The 23,734-nt window shown below is 35.2% G+C and overlaps 2 protein-coding genes across 2 annotated transcripts in view; one reads left to right on the forward strand and one right to left on the reverse strand.

Moving 5' to 3' along the window:
- Positions 1-23,734, reverse strand: part of NAALADL2 (N-acetylated alpha-linked acidic dipeptidase like 2) — an 890,763-nt gene that overhangs the window by 841,066 nt on the left and 25,963 nt on the right. The gene's annotated exons all lie outside the window — the stretch shown is intronic.
- On the forward strand, positions 19,776-22,489 carry LOC117036086 (heat shock protein HSP 90-alpha-like). The gene has a single exon (XM_033130705.1). The coding sequence runs from the start codon at positions 19,821-19,823 to the stop codon at positions 22,020-22,022; it is 2,202 nt and encodes a 733-aa protein (XP_032986596.1). The 5' UTR covers positions 19,776-19,820; the 3' UTR covers positions 22,023-22,489.

The raw sequence follows: 23,734 nt of genomic DNA on the forward strand, positions 1-23,734 counted from the left end.
GGCTTACTTTTCCAGTAACTACTTTGACCTTACTAGAAAATCCTCCTCTCTCTCTCTCATCTCTCTCTCTCTCTCTCTTTTTTTTCTTAGTTCCTTAGATATACCCACATAAGTGTCCTCAAATTCAGCCTACTTTGAAAATAATTTTCTAAGGCTTAGTGAAAAAAAGAGTAATTTCTATAGCTACCTGCCTATTTCTAGAGCCATGGTTGATTGATGGCTTATAAAACCCTTTTATACAGCTCTGACATTTTAAAGATACTGGATAGTCTGAATTTTCCATCTGGCATGCCTGATTTCCTTTGTGCCACTGTTCCATAGTGACTTATTCTGTCCTTGAGCTCTGAAGCTATTTTGATTTAATTTAGGCCGGGGGTTTTGGGGGAAGTTTATGTAAACAAGATATGAGAATAACGCCTCCAATGGTGCATGGTGATGGGGAAACAAATCCCTGACTCCCTGGCATTTATTTGCTTAGTAACCACAAAGATATTCTAGAACCTCCGTCAAGTACAACAAAATATTCCAGAACCTTCCACGCACTTACATAAAACTAACAAGAGAGGTGGTCAATGCTTTCAAAATAAACAGGAAGATAGAGGAAATTAATTTTATTTCAAGCCAAGAAAAACCCAATTTCTATCTTTTGAAAAGAGATAATTGATATAAATAAGACATATATTACTTAGTGCTGGGGAATCAGATAATGCTTTTTAAAACATTCTCTTACACATGATGCCATTAAATTTTTCTTCAGCAAAACACTGTGACATAAAATAGTTTCTCAGAGTTTTGTAGTGAGTCCACTACTAAAGACCCGGCTATTTATGTAGGGAGTTTTCTACTAGAATAATGTCTCTGTCTCAATCTTCTTTCTATTTTGTTTATCCAAAATAAATCCAAAGCACCTTCTATATAATAGACCCAAAATACAATTTTATGTATGCTATTAATTAACACTATAATGTGTTGCTGTGCTTTAAAGACCGACAGCACAACACCTTTATAGATGTCATCATAGAAAAGGCAGACACTGGGTAGATGGTTAAATGTTTAGCAGTGAGAAATACTCATAGGTAATTATAGATATAGATAGATACAGATACAGAGAGAGAGAGAGAGAGAGAGAGAGGAGAGACAGAGAGAGAGAGACAGAGAGACAGAGAGAGAGGACAGTGCCTCTATAGTATATAGAACCATAGGAAATTTGAGAACAGTTTCAAAATATTAGTACAAATGGGCTATCCCATTTAGAAGCTATATATGACAAGGTTTAAGTCACAGGCTAGATATCTATTATCTTCCAAAAGGCTTCTGAGCATTTCCTTATATCACCTAGTAAGTTTATGGTCAAAGAATCAAGGAACACTAGAAAAAAATTATCAGATCTCAGTTTCAAGCAGTAGTTTCATCTGTCGTAAGTTCATTTTTTTTTTTTTTTTAGCGCTGAGTACTCATCTATAAAACAGAAGTGCTGATTGCCAGAATATTTAAAGTCTATTCTACTGCTAGTGTTTATGATACTATAATTTTTGGTGTAAGCACTAGAAAGATATTTCTTCAGAAAAAGAATTGTGACAAATTCTCAAAAATAAATGAGTTTGCAATTATAATTCTGAGTGATAGAAATTGTCTGGACAAGGGCTGCATTTGCTAGGCACTAAGAATCATGAGTTATTTGTGTAAATTCTTTTTTGTTTGTTTGTTTGTTGGTTGGTTTTTTTACTCTTAATAACACTTTTATTTTTAAAAAGTGTTTTTAAAAATTTAGAAATTTAAAATAAAAACCTCTGGTAACTCATATAAAATTATTTTTAAAAATGGTCAGAGTTCACACAGAAAGCAAAGAAAGCATGATACTAGAGGTGATTAATGAAATTCTGAGCTTCTGTATTGTCTCCTATTGCAAAACAAATCACTCTAAGACTTAACAACTTAAAATACCAAACATATATTACCTCTTACTTTCTGTGGGTTAAGAATCACAGCATGGCTTAGCTGGGGGCTTCTGACTCAAGGTACATTAAGAAGTTCAGCCAGGTGGTATTTGGGGCTGTGATCTTCTCTGAAGCATGACTTGGGTTAGTTCTCCCTCCAAGCCCACTCACATATTTGCTGGCGAGATGCAGTTGAAGGAAGGCTGTTTGACTGAGGATCTCAGTTCCTCACTAGCTGTTATTTGGAGCCCTCCCTCAGTTCTTTGCCATGCGGGCCTTTCCATGGGCCAGATTACAAGACACCTGTTGGCTTCCTTCAGAGCAAGTGAGAGAGAACAGGCAAGATGAAAGCCACAGTCTTTTTATAACCTAATGTCAGAAATGGCATTCCATTACTCATGCTGTATTCTGTTAGTTAGAGGCAAGACCATAAGTCCAGCCCACATTGAAGGGAAGGGGATTACAAAAGTATATGAATATCAAAAGGCAGGGATCACTGGGGACATTCCTAGATGCTGCCTGACACCGCTCTGTATATTCAAAGCAAAAAGATATAAAGACACTGATTATACAGGTCTCATTACAGATGAAATGATATTATTCATCTTTTATGAAAATCTTCACATCCATGGTTCTAAAAGAATTTTAAACGCATTTCTATTCAAAGACTATTGAGAGATGTAATGTATAATGTGATGAATAATTCCTGTGTACAATATTCAGAAGTGTCCTTCATAGTTTTAAATATCATACTGTTAAAGTATGAATGAGGTTATTTAAACAGGGACGGATCTAATGTTACTTTCTAGGCATGTAACATGATAAAGATTTTGGAAACAATGGAGAACTAAAGTCAGTGTTTTTCAAAACATTTGTGTGTTTAAGATTAAATTATGTATACACAAAATTAAATAATTAGGTACACCTCAGTTGTACTAAATTAATTCTCTGGAGAATGGGCATAGATTTTTTTTTTTTATTTTTTTTTACTTTATAATAAGCACTCCAGATAATTCTGATCTACCAGACCCAGAAACCACATTTTGAGAAACATTCCTTATATGGTCTCTCTCATTCTTGGCAGATAATACAATAGAGACCTATTTTGGTTCTGTATCAGCATTTCCCTCAAGTTGTTATGTTCTCCCACATGCAGATTATCTGATCAAGTTGGTGAAAATTTCCATATCCATATCAGGTAAAACAAACTCTCAGAATGTAACACTGAGAAAAAATGCTTTGCTTTTTAATTGAGAGAATTCAAGAAATCAAGAGGAATTGCAGAGTTACACATTTAGTTCCATGTTTTTATTTTAACATTTTACTTCTCATTATGCTTATGGTGTTTTGTATCTTATTGTTTCCCTGAAAATATGACCCAGCCGATCCATCAGCGCTAAGCAAAAATTATTATAAACCCGGTCTTATTTTAATACAATATAAGACCAGGTCTTTAATATAATATAGCATAATATAATATAATATAATATAATATAATATAATACAATATAATACCATGTCTTATATAATATAATGTAACATAATGTAATATAATATAATAATATAATATAATATAATATAATATAATATAATATAATATAATAAATATAATACTGGGTCTTATGTTAATTTTTGCTCCAAAAGACGCATTAGAGCTGATGGTCTGGCTAGGTCTTATTTCTGGGAAAATATGGTATGAAAAAGTTTATCCATCAATACAATCTTTAATACCTGTTATCATTTCACATATTGCTACCAATTAACTTAGGAATACGCAGTAGAAAACACATGAATTGTAAAATGTGTGCTCAAATTTGTCAAAGTTCTTATTTAACTATAAATTTTCTAGGTAGGGGAAGTCCAGAAGAGCACCTTTCAGGACATCCACTCCATGGCTTTCTGGAAGAACTAGAATTAAAGACATTACAGGCATACCTCATCTTATTGTGCTCCATGTATTGTGCTCCACAGGTATTGCGGTTTTTACAAACTGAAGATACAACCTCCACAAGCAAAAAGATTACAACTCACTTTATTGCTATATCTGCGTTATTATGGTGGTCTGGTACCAAAACTACAATATCTCCAAAGTATGATTATATAGTAAATTTGAAACATTGATCATTATTATTAATATCTATTATATATATGTATATTCAACTGGACTAATATAAATTCTATTATTATAAAGTAAGAAAACTGCTAACAAAAAATGACTAATTTTGACAGTCTTAAAAATGTCCACACAATCCCATTAAGAATGTAGACCAAACTTTTAATGTTAAGTATGTGACCTATCCTGAATTTAGATAGTTTAAAAGTAAAAGTACCTTTATCCTACATAATGTAGAGAAAACAATTCTAATTAAAACATCTTCACCGAACCCCATGAATATATACAGAGCAGGAAAACTGGTGATGCAACTAATTCACATAATTTGAGTGAAGTATTGCCTCAGGCTATAAAGAGTATGGGAAAAACAAAATAAAAGTAACAGCAGCACTAGCCGTTAAGATAAATAGAAATACGAAGTCTTTCATTTGTAAAAGGAAATGACAATTGTGTTTTCTGGTCTCTAACAGAAAAAGCATGGGGCATTTTCCCCACTTAAATATTTATAGTCTATTACTTTACTGTTATGAATTACACTAGTAGTATGTCCTTGCTGTCTTTAACAGTAGGTCTCTGCAATTAGCCAAACAATCTGGGATTGTTCGTAATGTATACAAAAATTTGATTACACAGTAAATGAGTGGATTTTGGCAATAACTCGCCTAGTAAACAATGGTAAACTGTAGAATGCCATACTTTAAAGTAGACTTACCCTCTGAAAAAAAAGTGATGACTGCTTTGGCCAAATATACACAGAAGTCATAAACATGAAATCGATAAGGATAAACTCTTGGAGATTCTTAAGAAGTTGGGACCATATCACCTAACACAGTATTCTATCCTCCTCCTCCTCCTCCTCCTCATCATCATCATCATCTTCATTCGATGCAACTTTCAGTGAAACCTCTTCATTTACTAAATACATTTGGTTATTGGAGACACAAGTTGAATAATTTCAATAAGACACAGGCTGGCCCCCTGAAGAACTCACAGATGAGGTGGATTGTTTATTTTACATTACTCTATAAAATTGCATTTAGATTACGAATTTTTAAACGTGCATTAAAAAAATTATACATTATATTCTCTTGTAGACCCAGAAAGGATAACACACACACACACACACACGCGCACACACACACACACACACACACGATTCTGACAACTGAGTTTGCAAACTTATTGCAACGATGTTGCTAACCTTTTTTGATATCAGAGGGATTATTCATTATGAATTTGTACCAACTGGACAGTTAACCAAACTTACTCTTAGGAAGTGCTGAAAAGGCTGCATGAAAAAGTTACACAAAACAACCTGAACTTTTCGCTAACAAATCATGGCTCTTGCATCATCACAATGCACAAGCGCACACGGCACTGTCTGTGAGGGAGTTTTTAGCCAGTAAACAAATAACAGTATAGGAATAACCTCCCTACTCATCCGTTCTGGCCCCAATGACTTCTTTATTTATCTGAAGATGAAGAAAATATTGAAAGGAAGACATTTTGTTGACATTCAGGACATCAAGGGTAAAACGACCACAACTCTGATGGTCATTCCAGAAAACAGAGTTCCAAAATTGCTTTGAAGGATGGACTAGGTGCTGGCATCAGTGCATAGCTTCCCAAGGTGACCATAGTGATATTCAGCAATGAGGTATGTAGCACTTTTTCTAGGATGAGTTTGCAAAATTAATTGTCAGACCTCGTATATGTATGTGTTTATATATATGAATGTGTGCATAATATACATACACGTGTGTGTATATATGTATATACATATGTGATATATATATATGTATTTTTTAAATTTTTGACCACTTTAAGAATTAAATATATAATATTCCAGCAAGTAACAACTAGCTGAATTTTGACCTATTTATTCATTACCATTTTCATGCCGTCACTCTAATATATAACACAATAATGAACACTAGGGAAATCCTATTAGGCCACCTCAAAATATGCCCTTTTGGAATACTGATTATTGTAAGCTAGATATTTTTAAGACACAAAAGACTCAGGAAAAACCTTTGACCTTCCTCTTAACTTCCTAAAAAAAAATTAAATAGAGGACCTGCTCCAGGAAGGGAGCTATCATCATAGATAACTATGGTTTAATATAAACTAAGCGTGATAGACAGGGGGGAACCTAGCAAGGCTCACTGGATGAAAGTCCAATCTGTGACCCATTGTTAAAGATGGCCCAGCAAACATTTGTTTATTAAACATTTGCCTTTCCATTTCCATGTGAGTTGCCTTTGTCCCTTTTGAAGTCCCAAACCACAACCCCCTTTCTCCTTAGCTCAAGGTGGCATATAAGCTTTCACTGCCTGCATCTTTTCTGTCTCATATTTTTACGGAAGCCCCTTAAGTACGTACATAATAAATCTGGTTATTTTATCCTGTTAAGCTTTCTGAGGTCAATTTGATTAGTAGACCAGCTAGAAGAATTTAGAAGGGAAGAATAAAAATTATATTTCCTCCTCCACACCATATATTCATGAAATTTCACAACACCTTAGGGATATTCTATTAAGATTCCCAGTAGTGGAATTATTGACTCAGAAACTACAATATTTTTAAGTCATCAATGTGGGTTCCTAATTGCTAGCAAACACTTGTTCTGGTTATACTTCATCAGCAATGTATGACCACATACTCTTGTCAGCATTGGGTTTTATAGTTTTTGCTCACTTAAAATATATTTTTTAAATGATACTTTCTTGCTGTTGTTATTTGCATTGGGTTGATCACCAACCAAGTTGCAGAGATTTATATCCTTTCCTAACTCCTTATATGTTCTCCTTTGTGAATCACATGTTCTTAGCCCTTATGTATTTATTAGTTGGGGCATTTACTACATTTCTCACTGATATTTTTCAGAAAACGTTAATTTCTCATATATATATATTAATCCTTTTTGTCATATATATTAAATTTTTTAGTCATTTGGTTATCTTCTACTTTTTCTACATTCTCAGAATTCAAATTTATTTTTAGTCTCTTTTTCTTTTTCTAATGACTTCTTATATTATTTCTGGCTTTACAGGTATGTCTCCCATCACCCTTCCTCCTCCATAATTTCAAAGTACATTTCTATTGATTGCATTTTAATTTTTCTAAACGTTTTAGTAAATTTTTTCCTGATATTAAAAGTAACATAGAGTAATTTCTTTTAAATTTTACAGATATATGACAATGTTGTGTAATTAAAAAAAAAAATAGCCAAGGATTCCACTACAGACGTAATCTCTGTTACAATTTAGTTATATTTCATTCAGCTTATTTTCTAGGTTTTAATTTATTTGAAAGCATATAGTATATAATATCCAGATTATGTTACAGATAATTCTGTGGTGTGAAAATAATACTATTCTATATGTGAAAGTTTATTTCTGAATCAGGATCTTTATGTAAATCATCAGAAGTTACTGGTTAACATTATCATAGAATTTTAAAGATTTTGATGTACATTGTAAAATTGCTTTCTAAAATGTATATATGAATTTACATTCTTTCTAGAAACCTGTGCTGTTTTATTTATCATAACTCCCACTGGTGTATTGCATCCCCTTTAGTCAGTAATTTGATAGGCAAATACGTTATTTTATTTTGGTTTCTATTTCTTGAAAAGTAAAAATATACTTAACTCCTTAATAAAACTAAAATTATTTTGGTAAACAATGAATTAAAATATTAATTTCAAAAAGCTAACCAATTTTGTGATCCTACTTTTGTGCATTTGATCTATAATAGCATCTAATTCTGAGTAGCTTACTAAATTCTACTTGTTTGACTGCTTTTGTTCCAATTACATATTTTAATTGTTAGTGCTTTGCAAATGCTTTACTATCTGGTAGAATTATTTCTGTCCTCAATATTATTTTTTTTCTCCTTAGTGTTTTATATAATAATTCTGTCTGGTATGTGTGTGTGTGTGTGTGTGTGTGTGTGTGTATTTTTTTCTTTTGTGTGTGTGTGTGTGTTTTGTTTTTGTTTTGTTTTTTTCAGACTTCTAAATACCTATTGATATTTTGATCGAAATAAATCTATATATTTTTAAAATTTATTTAAAGGACCAATACATATCTTGCTAACTTTATTTCTAAATCATTACGTTTATTTTATTTTATTTATTTGTAAATAGAATGTTTTTAACATAAAGATTGTAGAAACAAATGATTGCGAACTTTGATTTTGTGGATCTTCTTTTCTTGCCACTTAAGCATATGCCTTTGGACTAACTACAAAAAATTATGTTACATGCAAATAATCATACTTTTATGTTTTTCTTCCAATATTCATTATTCATTTCTCATTCACACCTTATTTCCTTAATAAAACCTATAAAACTATTTTTATTATTAATAGTGATAATGGGCATCCCAGTTTAATTGGGGTCCTTTATATGTAATACCTTTAAAGTTGGAATGTTGGCTGAATATTTAGCGTATATCTTAACATACCAAAATATTATTTTACTATTCTCAATTTTATTCGGAATAGTTATCAGCATTAGTGATTTTTTTCCCAAAAAGTTGAACTATTGCATTATAAGAGTTATTTATATTTAAACTGCCCTTATATTTATGGATAAAACTCTAATTGATTGTATAACGGATGTCATTCATAGTATTTCTAGTTTCTATTTACTAGTATATCTCCAGCAGCTTAATATCTACATTTAAGAGAGACATTTTCTCATGACAATAGAAAGAAAAAATAATTTTTTTTAATTGTATGTCTTAGTGGCTCTAAGAGATAGTATCACTTAAGTAATGGTCAGAAAACACCTTTTAAATACCTGAATTCCCTGAGTGGTGATTTCTACATATAACAATATTGATCTTTGTATAATTCTCTTACCTTATATTTACTTAGTAATTACTGTTCACAGAATCAAGATAAAGTAGTTAATATACCAGGTCGGACAACTAAGTTCATGAACTCATCCTAGAAAAAGTGCTACACACCTCATTGATGAATATCACTACGGTCACCTTCGAAGTACACCCCTTGGGAAACTATGCACCAATGCCAGCGCCTTGTCCACCCTTCAAAGCAATTTCGGAACTCTTTTTCTGTAATGGCCATCAGAGCTACCATCGTATTACCCTTGATGTCCTGAATGTCATCAAAATGCTTTCCTTTCAATATTTCCTTTATCTTCGGGTAAAGAAAAAAGTCATTAGGGGCCCAGATCAGAGTAAGGAGGGTGATCCAATAGACTTATTTGTTTACTGGCTAAAAACTCCCTCACAGACAGTGTTGTGTGAGCTGGTGCATTGTCGTGGTCTAAGAGCCATGAATTTCTGACAAAAAGTTCAAGTCATCTTTTTCATGCAGCCTTTCCAGCACTTCCAAATAGTAAACTTGGTTAACTGTTTGTCCCGTTGGTAAAAATTTATAATGAATAATCCCTCTGATATCAAAAAATTTAGCAATATCATTGCAACAAGTCCGAGATCTTAGTTGTCAGACCTCGTAAACTATATAAAACCTGCTGATCGATATATAAACAAACACTATCCTATATTAACTACATTCTAGCAAGGATATTGTGGCATATAAGGGTTTTCACAACTTTGGTTTGGCCTTTTCTTATCCACTCCTTCCAAGGCAAATTAGTTTCAGCCACACTGGACAATTTGTATCCCGTAACCACTGCATTCTTCTACATTTCTCCGCTTTTATTCATATCATGTCTCATTCTGAAGTGTTCCTTCTACATTTTTTACATGGAATCACACTCCTTTTGTCTTTAACAATCTACCTTCATAGTTACCTTCAGCATTCCCAATCAAAATACTTCTTTCATATAGCTCCCTTTTATGCTAATATTATTTACATGTCTTTGCCACTAGATTTGGAACTCATGAAGGATGAGAAAAGTGTCTATTTATTTGGGTATGTCCTGGAACCATATAATAGGAGCTCATTAACTCTTACCACTCACTGAATGAGTGGTATGAGATTCTTTACCCTGCCTCTCATATTTCTAAATGGGTTGTAATTTCAATAAAAGAATGTCTACTTTAGAGGGGAAGTTATTTGATTTGTTCATGTATATCTGTTTTTCACTAGTATTCTACAATAAAATGTTAGAGTAATTGTCTTAGTCATTATAGACAATGTTCTAGAAAGTAATGATACAGATAATATCTTAAGAACATTCATGATCTCTAACACACCTGAAATATGAATCCGTGGCCTGGACTCATAGGGAGAATTGTACAGTGAACTTCTCTCTATTTACTTCTTTTTAGAAATATTAAGGGAAAAGTATCACACTCCTACACTTGAGTTGTCAGTCCCCAGAAAGGCTTACTTTTGCATTTGCATAGACGAAAAAGAAACTTTGTTCACAGTTGCTTTAGCATTAAGAAGAATGTTCTTTCACCCATTTGACAGTTTTGTCATATAATCACCTAGATGTTGATCTTAATTAAATATAGGTATACAAAAGGAAGAGAATCACAATATCAGAAAAACAATTAAAAGGATCAATTGAATTCCTAGGAGCTTGCTTTTCTTCTTTCATGGAAATAAAAGGTAATCCTGTCATGTCTTATCAATCATTAATGCAATATTTTTTTTCTTTAACACATGAATTATAAAATAAATAGTCTGTGCCTTCTGGCTCTGAATGTTGGAAATCTGATTTCAGATTTGCCCTTTTCATTCACTAGAGGCAGAGAGGCAAAAATGGAGATGAGAGAAATAAGGGCACACACGGCAAACAATGGCAGACTGCAGAAGAGGAGACAGGAAACTAAAGTCAGGTGGCAGATTCAGATGGCTAGAAGAAGCGAGAAGTAAATACCATATCCTCCTGTTTGTGTTTATTTAAAACCCTGGAGAAGAAGAAAAGAGAAGCAGTTAAAGAGATTATAAGACAGCAAGGTTTATAAACAATTGTGGTACCTAACAGACTAACAGAAGTTTGAAGTATAACCGGGTTGCCTGATGAAAATTCAAAGTAAAGAAACACCATGAGAAATGCTAACTTTTTAATTAAAATACCTGAAGTTTTCTAAAGGTAAATTTGTTTTTGTGTATGCTGGAAATGTCAAAGGTTTAGGCAAAGGAAAACATACTTTGGAATTTAACACAAGTTATAAAGTATAAATAAGCCAGAAGTCACTATGGGAAGTATAAAGTATGTTTAAATAGTTATGTGGGGCCCTTTCATGATGGTATAGAATATACATATTGCTTCTCCAAAAGTTGTGCCTAATATGCTATAGAAAATAATTACAAAGTTTTTCGAGGTTCAAGCCTAAATAAAGGATATCAAATGGTTTTATTGTCACGCAACATTTTGAAACTGACAACACTGTAATAACTTGTGGTTTGCAGTTAACCAAGCAAGTAATTTGACTCAATTTATATGTTTATATTGATATAGTAAACACAATTCAAACAGCACCATAATAATAGAGTATTTTGAAATCTATTGAAAGAAAACAAACCATGTAATTATATATTTATGTTAGTTACTGCTAGACAATAGAACATGGGCACAGAATATAAATGTTGGTAAGCTGGACAAAATAAACATTCCAAATGGTAGTGGTCACTACTTCAGATTCTTCAAATGCCAGCTTTTCTCTTAGGATCACATCCTAAAAGAAGCAAATCCATCCTTTGCTCTTATATAAATTAATAATATCGGCTACAATAAAAACTACAATAAGCAACTTTGGAAGAAGCAAAGAGGGATGGCATTTGATCAACTCTGAGTGAAGTGAAAGTCTGTTACTTGAACTAGAGACTAATGCATTCACTGATAAAAGTAGCCACTTTACTACAATAATTTGAGCAATTTCCTATTTTATCTTTCTACTCTTTCTGAGTCTATCATTTTCCTCAGTCCTGCTTCAACTGGAACTCCAAATAGCAACCTGATTGGTATTGTTTCATATGATCATACTTTTGAATTTAAACCCCGTGAGCTGATTTAACAATAAAATATTAGTGGAAACAGACAAACAAACAAACAAACAAAATGTGGTGCTGTGCAATGTGAGCTTATATATACTTTATAATCACGATAAGCCATAAAAGGAAAAATAACAAATTTTAATAATTCAGCGAATAGTACAGAGTCCTGATAGATGAAATGAAATCAGCCAATTTCCTAAATGATTGATTTTGGATGCAATATCCTCACCATCAAGCTCTGCAGATATGCAGTTCTCACTGTACCTGCAACATCAGTTACTCTTGCCTGAAATTACACTTTGAAAAATAGGAAGTCACAGATAATCAATATATTCTTAAACAGTATTTTCTTTACATTTGGTATCATTTAAATATTCACATACTGACCATTCACAAGAGAAAAAAAGTGTGATGCTGCTAGGTTTCATGAAATATTTCTGAACATAAAAAACAATATTTCTAGACTTTACCATACCACTTCAATATTTTAATTGGATTCTATGTTAAATTTAATGCAAACATATACATTAGACTATTGTGCCTCTTGCTGGATTTTTAATTTCAAAGTTTATATTGCTAAAATTAATTCAAACTGGGACTTTTAGATGTTGATATATGTACACAGGTGTCTATTCTCCCCTGACCCATTAAAAATCAATGCTGGTATATAAAAATGAAATAAATCTTACATGTGGTATCACAATCAAGACATGTTGCTATTCCCAGGACAGAAACATCAAAGTTTTTGTTGTTGTTTTTTGTTTGTTGTTTGTTTTTTAAAGTAGTGGAACTACACTAAACATAACACTGAGGGTCAATTTTCAGACCCCCTTATGAAGTAAAGTTATTCTGTTTGAGAAGTGGAGTGGCTTCTGGTTGATTCCCACAAAAATCTCTTCACTCAAAGAGTTTGGAGGTAAGAATAGACAGAGACTGAACCAACCAAACCCCACACAAATGGATAATTTTTCACTTTTGACTATTAGCTCCATTTGGAAGCAGCTATTCAGGGAATTATCAAACATCATTTCAAATGACAGTGTCTACAACAAGCAAAAACTAGCATGGGGTTGGTAACATGTCACAATGCAGTAAAGTGCCATTGGAGGTATCATAGAAACAGGCACTGAAGCATCTTGTCTCTACCATGATAAACTCATCATAATATGAAGGAAGAACATCACAGGAAATCTGAAGAAGTCAAAAGAAACAATTAAGAAGAAAAATTTCTATTTCTGAGTTTGCCCACAGTTTTAACTCTGTACTCATTTCTGCATTATTCAAATTAAAAACGCAATGTGAGTGGGTAACACTCCAATCTTTGACCAAACTTACTAATAAAAGACATATGTTTGAGAAGATTCTGCAATGTAAGAAACTGCAAAGAAAGAGTCTGCTGAGTCAGAGCTACTGGGTGAATCTGAAACATTTACATCAACAAATAAAAGGAAAAATAATAAATATTTTATTCATTCTTAAAATAATACTTAAAAGAATATTGCATCAAAGAAAGTAAAACAAGCAGTAAAAGAAATGATCAGAATAATACGTGATCAGAAATAACTGATATAAAAATATGCTTTTCAAATGTAAAATTGGAATGAAGGAAGTGAATAGCAGATTGGTTACAACAGAAAATCACATCCGTGAACCAGAAGACAAACTCAAGACATTCTCACAGAACTAACAGAAAAAACAACAAAAGGATAATGATGTAAGGAAATGATCAGGGATTTGGAATGTATCAAAAAAGATCAAATCTACTTGTAATAGAAATTCCAGAAAAAAAAAAACAAAATGTAAAAATCAATGAAATCAACCTTCCCCAAATTTAAGAAAGACCTGACTGTACTGAGTTAAATAGCCATGTTTTCCCCAAAATAAAATAATGAAGAGTAACACCCAGACATAGCATAGTGATTTTTTTAAAATTTCAAAATGAAAGAATTATCCTTTTAACTATTTATGCTTGAAACAAAAAGCAGGCTTACCTAAAATTTTGTTTCTGTGTTACTAAATACTACAAAGCAATTGATCATTCTATTTAATGTTTCTTTGGGAAAAAATGCATCACCTAGTTAAAGTACTTGTATGTAAAAGCAACACAGTATATTTGTAACATGCAGAATATCTTAAACACATTTCTATTTGGAATAATTATTTAAAGCTATTCTCTAAGTACTTGGGGGATAAAATAACGAAGCCAAGAAAACAGCCATCATGATACAAAACTATAAATTGCTTGATATTTATACTACAATAAATGTGAAATAATATAGAAAAAATGCAAATACTTATAGGTAGTTACAAACCCTATGCAAATCTCAAAATTAATTCCTATAAGAATAGATGTGAATATGAAAAATAATAATTCAATAAAGAAGAATGGATATAGCAATCAAGACTACATAAATAAAAACTGAAAGTAATATAAGAAGGGAAGGGGAAAGATTCTAACATTTTTATATAGATAGGGGATAATCAACATATTCAATGCAGAAAATGACAATCAGTATCTAGCAAAATTGGAGCTGAGATCATCCATTCAAGTTTTTTTTTAATAATTCCAAGCATAAACATTATGTAAGAAAATAACTGCAAAGAAGTGAAACATAGGAAGAGAAAAACAAATATCATCACATTTTGTTATAAAATAATAAAAAGGAGATTAAACAAATTGAGGGAAAATTAGTAGAACTGGTCTGAATTGTCACTTAAAATTGAACTTGTCAAGGAATTACCAATGGAAACATGAAACAAAGCAGTACCATGGAAACATGAAACATCTTATGTCTCTAAATATACTTCAGCAAACTTTCATGACTATGAATAATTAAATTGTTAATATTGATAAAAATATATTTTTTTTCAGAGTCATGCAAACATATAGACTTCTTTTTGGAGACTTTAAGCTTTAACACAAGGTTTTTAAAGGGAATATTCACATCTGATTTATTTTTACAATTTGCCAGAAGTATGTAGCACATGCTAAGCACTCAAGTATTTGAGGGATTGAATTAAAATGCCTTACAATAACCATTTAAATTCATTTCCACATGCCCTTCTTTACAAAGGTGAGGTTATAATTGGAGAAACATCACATTTAAATTCATTTACAAACTATTTGGTCAGGCATTTGTTCAGGGCACATTTGCTTTTTTTGGTTTTTTTTAAAGCCAATTCTGTGTTGCATTTATAGACCATTAGTTACATTTATTGAATGCTTACCAAGTGATAGGACAAGTGCTAAAGGCTGAATCCCAATGAGTGACACAGATAAAAGCAGGTCACTGTGCTTTCAAACACATTACATTTCAAACTATAAACATGACAAACTTTTGTGGGGAAAAGAAACTGTCCTTTTTCTTCTATTCTCCACACAAAGCCAGAGTGATATTTTCAAAACATAAATCAGCTGAGGTCACTGACTCACTTTTAAAACCATCTAATGACTCCCCATATACTTAGGATCTGGTCCAAACTTCCAAGGCTGCAAAGCCCTCGATTACTGCATACTCTTTCACCTCATCTTCTCATACCTCTTTTGTCCTTCTTCACAACATTCCAGACTCCCTGACATTCTTTTTCTTCATTAAAAGTTTTGGAGTCTTGAAAAAGGACTCTCTGTTCATCATGCAGAACAGCTAAGAGACTCGTGCAAGGAACTTGAAGGTGGGCAAATGGGCGAACAGGGGAAGAGGGAAGGGAACGGAGTGGAGAGACAGCCGCATCCACGGCTGCAGAGATGCAGGGGATCCTAGGACGGAACAGAGAACACAAAAACGAGGAGGTGGGCTCTTTCCCTGCGTCCCACAGCTGATCTCTCCCACCGAGGAGGCAGCATATCCAGAATTTGAGGAAGTAACCTCAGCTGAGACCTCCAGCTGGGCCCCAGATCACACAAAGGACACAAACTCCATACCTGGGCTGCTCCCCCCACTCTCCCAATCCTACCCCCCAGCCTTCCAGAGACTTAAACTGGCCCCTGAACTGAGGAGAAGTGTCAGATTACAGAGGAGCTTTGTGCTCAGGATCTGGGAAGACCAGCGTGCAGCTCTCACCCAGGGAAGAGGCTGGGAAGAGTGTGATTTTTGCTGGGTTAGGAGAGAAGAGACTCCTCCACCCCCAGCCACCACCTTTTCTGGCCTGTTGGAAGAGTGTGACATGGCTGGGCTGGGAGAGAGAAGACACCTCCATCTCCAGCTCCCACCCTTTCTGGGCTGCCTAGGGCGGGGCAATTACAACTGCAGAGGCACTCCCAGGGGTCAGCAGTAAGAGGCAGATGCAGCTCTGGGCTTTCAGCAGCTCAGAAATCTCCCACCCACCACACACACACACACACACACACACACACACACACACGGAAGAAGTGCCCTAAGACTCAGAACTGGTCACAGGGCTGGTGGTGCTACTCTCAGTATGCATATGTGCAGGCAAGAGCAGAAACTGCACTGACTTTGTAGAAACTACCACCCAGACCCCTCGGCCCCACGCATCTAAATCTGCAGTCCCAAGGTCACTCTGGGCACCAGGTGACTGGCTCTGCCTGAACAATACACAGAGGACTCTTTGGTACAGCAAAGGACAACCTGGAGATTACTTGGTGGGCTTAAGCCAAGACTGGCGCTGCTTTTTTTGTTTTATTTTATATCTTTGATATCTTTGCCTGTGTTGAGTGTGAGTTTTCGGTTGATTTTACATGTGAATGTATTTGATTTTTTGTTTTTTGTTGTTGTTGTTATGCTTGGTGATTTGCTTTGCTCTGAAATTGCCCTATACCAGGGCCCAGCTTAAGAGGCACAAGATTCAACACACCCAGAGGCCAACTTCAGACCAAACCAGAGTACTACCGGGTTTGGCCTACAAGTGACACACCCAGAGGGAATTCTCTAGAGTCACAAGAGCCCATAGAGGCCAAACCTCATTTAAATGGTGAATCCTCATGCAGCAGAACGCCCTGCGGGGGGCAGAGCCAAGTCTCACAACGAGTCAGCCTAGGAGTCAAACCCAGCTACTCACAAGCGAAAAGCAATTAAAGATCAACTTTAACAGGACAATATAAACAACACAAGAGTCACCTTTGGAGCACACGCAGAGGAGAAGAAGGAAGTGGTGCAAGTCAAATATAAAGGATACATACTACATAAGATAACCCAGCAAGAACTAAGAACTCTAGGGGATTTACCTAATACATCGACACAAACACAGAGAGTCAGCCAGAATACAGAAACAAAGAAATATGTCCCAAATATAAGAACAGAAGATACCTCCAGAATTGGAACCAAATGAAATAGAGGTAACCAACATATCAGAAACAGAGTTCAGAACACTGATGATAAGAATGTTTAAGGAGCTTAGAGACGACATAAAGAAGGATAGAGAAATCATAATGAACAACCAGTTAGAAATAAAGAACACAATTACTGAAATAAAGAACTCACTTGAAGGAATTAACAGCAGGTTAGATGAGGCAGAAAATTGAATCAGCGACTTAGAAGACAAGTTAGCAGAGATCACCCAAACAGAACAACAAAAAGAAAAAAGAATAGAAAACAATGAATATGGTTTAAGAGACCTATGGGATAACACCAAGCACAACAACATGTGCATCATAGAAGTACCAGAGGGTGAAGAGAGGAAGAAAGGGATTGAGAAACTATTTGAATTAATAATGTCTGAAAATTTCCCTAACCTGGTGAAGGACACCGACAGACTAGCCTAGGAAGTACAGAGAGTTCCAACCAGGATAAACCCAAAAAGGTCAATACCGAGACACATTATAGTTAAAATGGCAAAGGTTAAAGACAAAGAGAGAATTCTAAAAGCCGCAAGAGAAAGACAGAGGGTTATATACAAGGGAACTCCCATAAGACTATCAAATGACTTTTCTACAGAAACATTGAAGGCCAGGAGGGAGTGGAAGGAGATACTCAAAGTGATGGCAAACAAAGGCCTACAACCTAGATTGCTTTATCCAGCAAGGCTATCATTTAAAATTGAAGGAGAGATAGTTTCCCATTAAAGAATAAGCTAAAGGAATTTATTACCACCAAGCCAGCATTATAAGAAATACTAAAAGGATTTCTGTAAACAAAAGAAATATGAAAACAATCTTACTACAAATTTAAAAAATGGCAATAACTATGTACCTATCAATAATCACTTTAAATGTAAATGGATTAAATGGCCCAATGAAGAGACATAGGGTGCCTGAGTAGATAAGAAAGCAAGACCCTTGAATATGCTGTATACAAGAGACTCACCTCAGATCAAAAGACACACACAGGCTGAAAGTGAAGGGTTGGAGTAAGATATTTCATGCAAATGGGAATGAGAAAAAAACTGTTTATTGCAATATGTATATCTGACAAAATAGACTTTAAAATGAAGAACATATTAAAAGACAAAGATGGGCACTATATAATAATAAAGGGATCGATCCGACAAAAGGACATAACCCTAGTAAACATCTATGCACCCAACATAGGAGCACCTAAATATATAAAACTGATATTGACTGACATAAAAACAGAGATCAACAGTAACACTATCATAGTAGGGGACTTTAACACACGTCTGACAAAAAGGGACGGGTCTTCTAGACAGAAAATCAATATGGAAACAACGGCCTTAAATGACACATTGGACCATTTGGATTTAATCGATATTTTCAGAGCATTTCACCCAAAAGCTGCAGAATACACGTTCTTCTCAAGCGCACATGGAACTTTTTTCAAGATAGACCACATGTTAGGCCACAAAACAAACCTTGATAAATTTAAGAAAATTGAAATAATACCAAGTGTCTTCTCTGACCACAGTGCTATGAAATTAGAAATGAACTACAGGAAAAAAACCGGAAGACACACCAATTCATGGAGGCTGAATGACATGTTACTAAATAATGAATGGGTCAACCATGTGATCAAGGAAGAAATCAAAAGATATCTTGAGACAAATGAAAATGAGAACAGGATGATCCAAAATCTATGGGATGCCGCAAAAGCAGTCCTAAGAGGGAAATTCATAGCATTGCAGGCCTCTCTAAAGAAACAAGAAAAATCACTAATCAACAGTTTATCTTCACACTTAAGGGATCTGGAAAAAGAACAGCAAAATAAGCCCAAAGGGAGTACAGGAAGGAGATAATAAAGATCAGAGCAGAAATAAATGAAATAGAAACCAGAAAAAAAAAATACAAAAGATCAATGAATCCAAGAGTTGGTTCTTAGAGAAGATAAACAAAATCAACAAGCCTTTAGCCAGACTCATTAAAAAAAGAGAGAGAGGACCCAAATTAATAAATCAGAAATGAAAGAGAAGTGACAACAGACAACACAGAAATACAAAAAAATTTAAGAAATTACTATGAGCAACTATATCCCAACAAATTTGGCAATCTGGAAGAAATGGACAATTTTCTAGGAGCATACAACCTTCCAAGGCAAACTCAAGAAGAAACAGAAAACATGAATAGACTGATTACCACCAAGGAAATTGAATCAGTAATCAACAATCTCCCAACAAACAAAAGCCCTGGACCAAATGGCTTTACAAGTGAATTTTACAAAACATTCAAAAAAGAAATATCACCTATTCTCCTCAAGCTGTTCCAAAAAATCCAGAAGGAGGGAAGGTTCCCAAACACTTTTTAGGAGGCCACTATCACCCTGATCCCAAAATCAGACAAAGACACCACAAAAAAAGAAAACTACAGGCCAATATCTCTAATGAACATAGATGCAAAAATCCTCAACAGAATATTAGTGAACAGTTGCTTCTGCGTCCGGTTGCTGCGCAGCTCCTGCGGTCCTTTAGCCAAGATGCCTGAGGAAACCCAGACCCAAGACCAGCCAATGGAGGAGGAGGAGATTGAGACGTTTGCCTTTCAGGCAGAAATTGCCCAGTTGATGTCATTGATCATCAATACTTTCTACTCGAATAAAGAGATCTTTCTGAGGGAGCTTATTTCAAATTCATCAGATGCTCTGGACAAAATCAGATATGAAAGCTTGACAGATCCCAGTAAACTAGACTCCGGGAAAGAGCTGCACATAAACCTCATTCCAAACAAACAGGATCGAACCCTCACTATTGTGGATACTGGAATAGGAATGACCAAGGCTGATCTGATCAATAACCTTGGTACTATTGCCAAATCTGGTACCAAAGCATTCATGGAAGCTTTGCAGGCTGGTGCAGATATCTCTATGATCGGCCAGTTCGGTGTTGGCTTTTACTCAGCGTATTTGGTCGCTGAGAAAGTGACCGTGATCACCAAACATAACGATGACGAGCAATATGCCTGGGAGTCTTCTGCAGGAGGTTCATTCACAGTCAGGACTGACACAGGGGAACCTATGGGTCGTGGAACAAAGGTTGTTTTGCACCTGAAAGAAGACCAGACTGAATACTTGGAGGAGAGAAGAATAAAGGAGATTGTGAAGAAACACTCTCAGTTTATTGGCTACCCCATTACTCTTTTTGTGGAGAAGGAACGTGATAAAGAAGTCAGTGACGATGAGGCTGAAGAAAAGGAAGATAAAGAGGAAGAGAAAGAAAAGGAAGAAAAGGAGTCTGACGACAAACCTGAAATAGAAGATGTTGGTTCTGATGAAGAAGAAGAAGAAAAGAAGGATGGTGACAAGAAGAAAAAGAAGAAGATCAAGGAGAAGTACATTGACCAAGAAGAACTGAATAAGACAAAGCCTATTTGGACCAGAAATCCTGACGACATTAGTAACGAAGAGTATGGGGAATTCTACAAGAGCCTGACTAACGATTGGGAGGATCACTTGGCAGTGAAGCATTTTTCAGTTGAAGGACAATTGGAATTCCGAGCCCTTCTTTTTGTCCCAAGACGTGCTCCCTTTGATCTCTTTGAAAACAGAAAGAAGAAGAACAACATTAAGTTGTATGTTCGCAGAGTTTTCATCATGGACAATTGTGAGGAGCTAATCCCTGAATACCTGAATTTCATCAGAGGTGTTGTGGATTCTGAGGACCTCCCTCTCAATATTTCCCGGGAGATGTTGCAACAAAGCAAAATTCTGAAAGTTATCAGAAAGAATTTGGTCAAAAAGTGTTTAGAACTTTTCACTGAACTGGCAGAAGATAAAGAGAACTACAAAAAGTTTTATGAGCAGTTCTCTAAAAATATTAAGCTTGGAATACATGAAGACTCTCAAAATCGGAAGAAGCTTTCCGAGCTGTTAAGATACTACACATCTGCTTCTGGTGATGAGATGGTTTCTCTCAAGGACTATTGCACAAGAATGAAGGAGAACCAGAAGCACATCTATTACATCACAGGTGAGACTAAGGACCAGGTGGCAAACTCGGCCTTCGTGGAGCGGCTGCGCAAGCACGGCCTGGAAGTGATCTACATGATCGAGCCTATTGATGAGTACTGTGTCCAGCAGCTAAAGGAGTTCGAGGGCAAGACTTTGGTGTCAGTCACCAAAGAGGGCTTGGAACTTCCAGAAGATGAAGAAGAGAAAAAGAAACAGGAGGAGAAAAAAACAAAGTTTGAAAACCTCTGCAAAATCATGAAGGACATCCTTGAGAAAAAAGTAGAAAAGGTGGTTGTGTCAAACCGATTGGTGACATCCCCTTGCTGCATTGTCACTAGCACATATGGCTGGACAGCAAACATGGAAAGAATCATGAAGGCTCAAGCCCTAAGAGACAACTCAACAATGGGTTACATGGCGGCCAAGAAGCACCTGGAGATCAACCCTGACCATTCCATCATCGAGACCTTAAGGCAGAAGGCTGAAGCCGACAAGAATGACAAGTCTGTGAAGGACCTGGTCATCCTGCTCTATGAGACCGCGCTCCTATCTTCCGGCTTCAGTCTGGAAGACCCCCAGACCCAAGCCAATCGCATCTACAGGATGATCAAACTCGGTCTAGGTATTGATGAAGATGACCCCACTGCTGACGACAGCGGTGCTACTGTCACTGAAGAGATGCCGCCCCTCGAAGGGGATGATGACACATCACGCATGGAAGAAGTAGACTGAGCTCTGCCTGAAGGGTGGCTTGTACACGTGTTAAATATTTTACCTTCATTCCCTTCCATATATTTTCAAGGATTTTTTTATTTTAGTGTTAGTTTGAAAACGTATGGCATGACAACACATACTTAAAGGAAAGATAAGATTTCTTTCAACTTTTAAGTGTCTGCTACTGTGATACCTTAGGCACTAAAGCTGAGCTAGTTTTTCCTTTCTCGTTTCATGTTGGGTTTTTTTAACTGATGGAGACATAGCGTTTTGTTGTAAAATGTCTGACCTAAATGTTATGTTAACTTTGTGATCTAGGTAGTTATAAAGCGGATTCCCTAGTGTACCAAATTTTTTGTCATTGAAGTTCTGAGCTGCACCCCTGTTGAAAAGAGTATCGCTTAAAACAACTTGAATCTCCTAGGACCGCTGTAACCCTTCCACCCCTGTAGTTGTTAACTGCATGTACCCAACCCTAGAAAATAGTATATTAAGCAGAACCAACTTGATGGGAGTAACTATCCATAGGGTTTGTGTTCCAAAGAAAAGTGTTTAGAGTCGCAGAATTGTAAGCCTGCCTCTCAAAGGCACTTGGGAAGGAACCAGAGCAAGTTTTGTGAATGGAAACATTGTGCCCAGGTCACATTTTGCTTTAAAAGGTGACAAATACAGATGTATGAAAAAACAAAAAACAAAAAACAAAAAACAAAAAACAAAAAACAAAAAAAACAAAAAAAAAAGAATATTAGTGAACAGAATTCAGCAATACATTAAAAAGATCATACACCATGATCAAGAGGGTTTCATCCCTGGTATGCAAGGGTGGTTCAACATTGGCAAATCAATTAATGTGATACACCACATTAACAAAATGAAAAATAAAAATCATATGATCATATCAGTAGATGCAGAAAAACATTTGACAAAATCCAGCAGCCATTTATGATAAAAACCCTTAAGAAAGTGGGAATAGAGGGATCGTATCTCAACATAATAAAGGCCATATATGGTAAACCCACAGCTAACTCATACTCAATGGGGAAAAGCTAAAACCATTCCCCTTAAGATCACGAACAAGGCAAGGTTGCCCACTTTCTCCACTTCTATTCAACATAGTGCTGGAAGACCTAGCCACAGCAATCAGACAAGAAAAAGAAATAAAAGGCATCCAAATCGGTTAAGGAGGAAGTAAAATTGTCATTATATGCAGATGACATGATATTATATAGAGAGAACCCTAAAGACTCCACCAAGAAACTATTAGAGCTGATAGATGAATTTAGTAAAGTAGCAGGATACAAAATTAACATTCAGAAATCAGTTGCATTTGTATATACCAATAATAAAACATCAGAAGGAGAAATTAAAAAAAAAAATCCCATTTACAATTGCTTCAAAGACTATAAAATACCTGGGAATAGATTTAACCAAAGAAGTAAAACATCTGTACTCAGAAAATTATAAGACACTGAAGAAAGAAATGAAAGAAGATACAAATGGAAACACATCCCACGTTCATGGATAGGAAGAATTAAGATAGTTAAAATGTCCATACTGCCTAAGGCAATATACATATTCAACACAATTCCTATCAAACTACCAACGATGTTTTTCACAGAAATAGAACATATAATCCTAAAATTTATATGGAACCATAAAAGACCCCAGATTGCCTCAGCAATCTTGAGAAATAAGAACAAAGTGGGAGGTATAACAATACCTGACACCAG

The sequence above is a fragment of the Rhinolophus ferrumequinum genome, chromosome 2 (genome assembly GCF_004115265.2).
Source record: "Rhinolophus ferrumequinum isolate MPI-CBG mRhiFer1 chromosome 2, mRhiFer1_v1.p, whole genome shotgun sequence".
Classification (NCBI taxonomy): Eukaryota; Metazoa; Chordata; class Mammalia; order Chiroptera; family Rhinolophidae; genus Rhinolophus; species Rhinolophus ferrumequinum.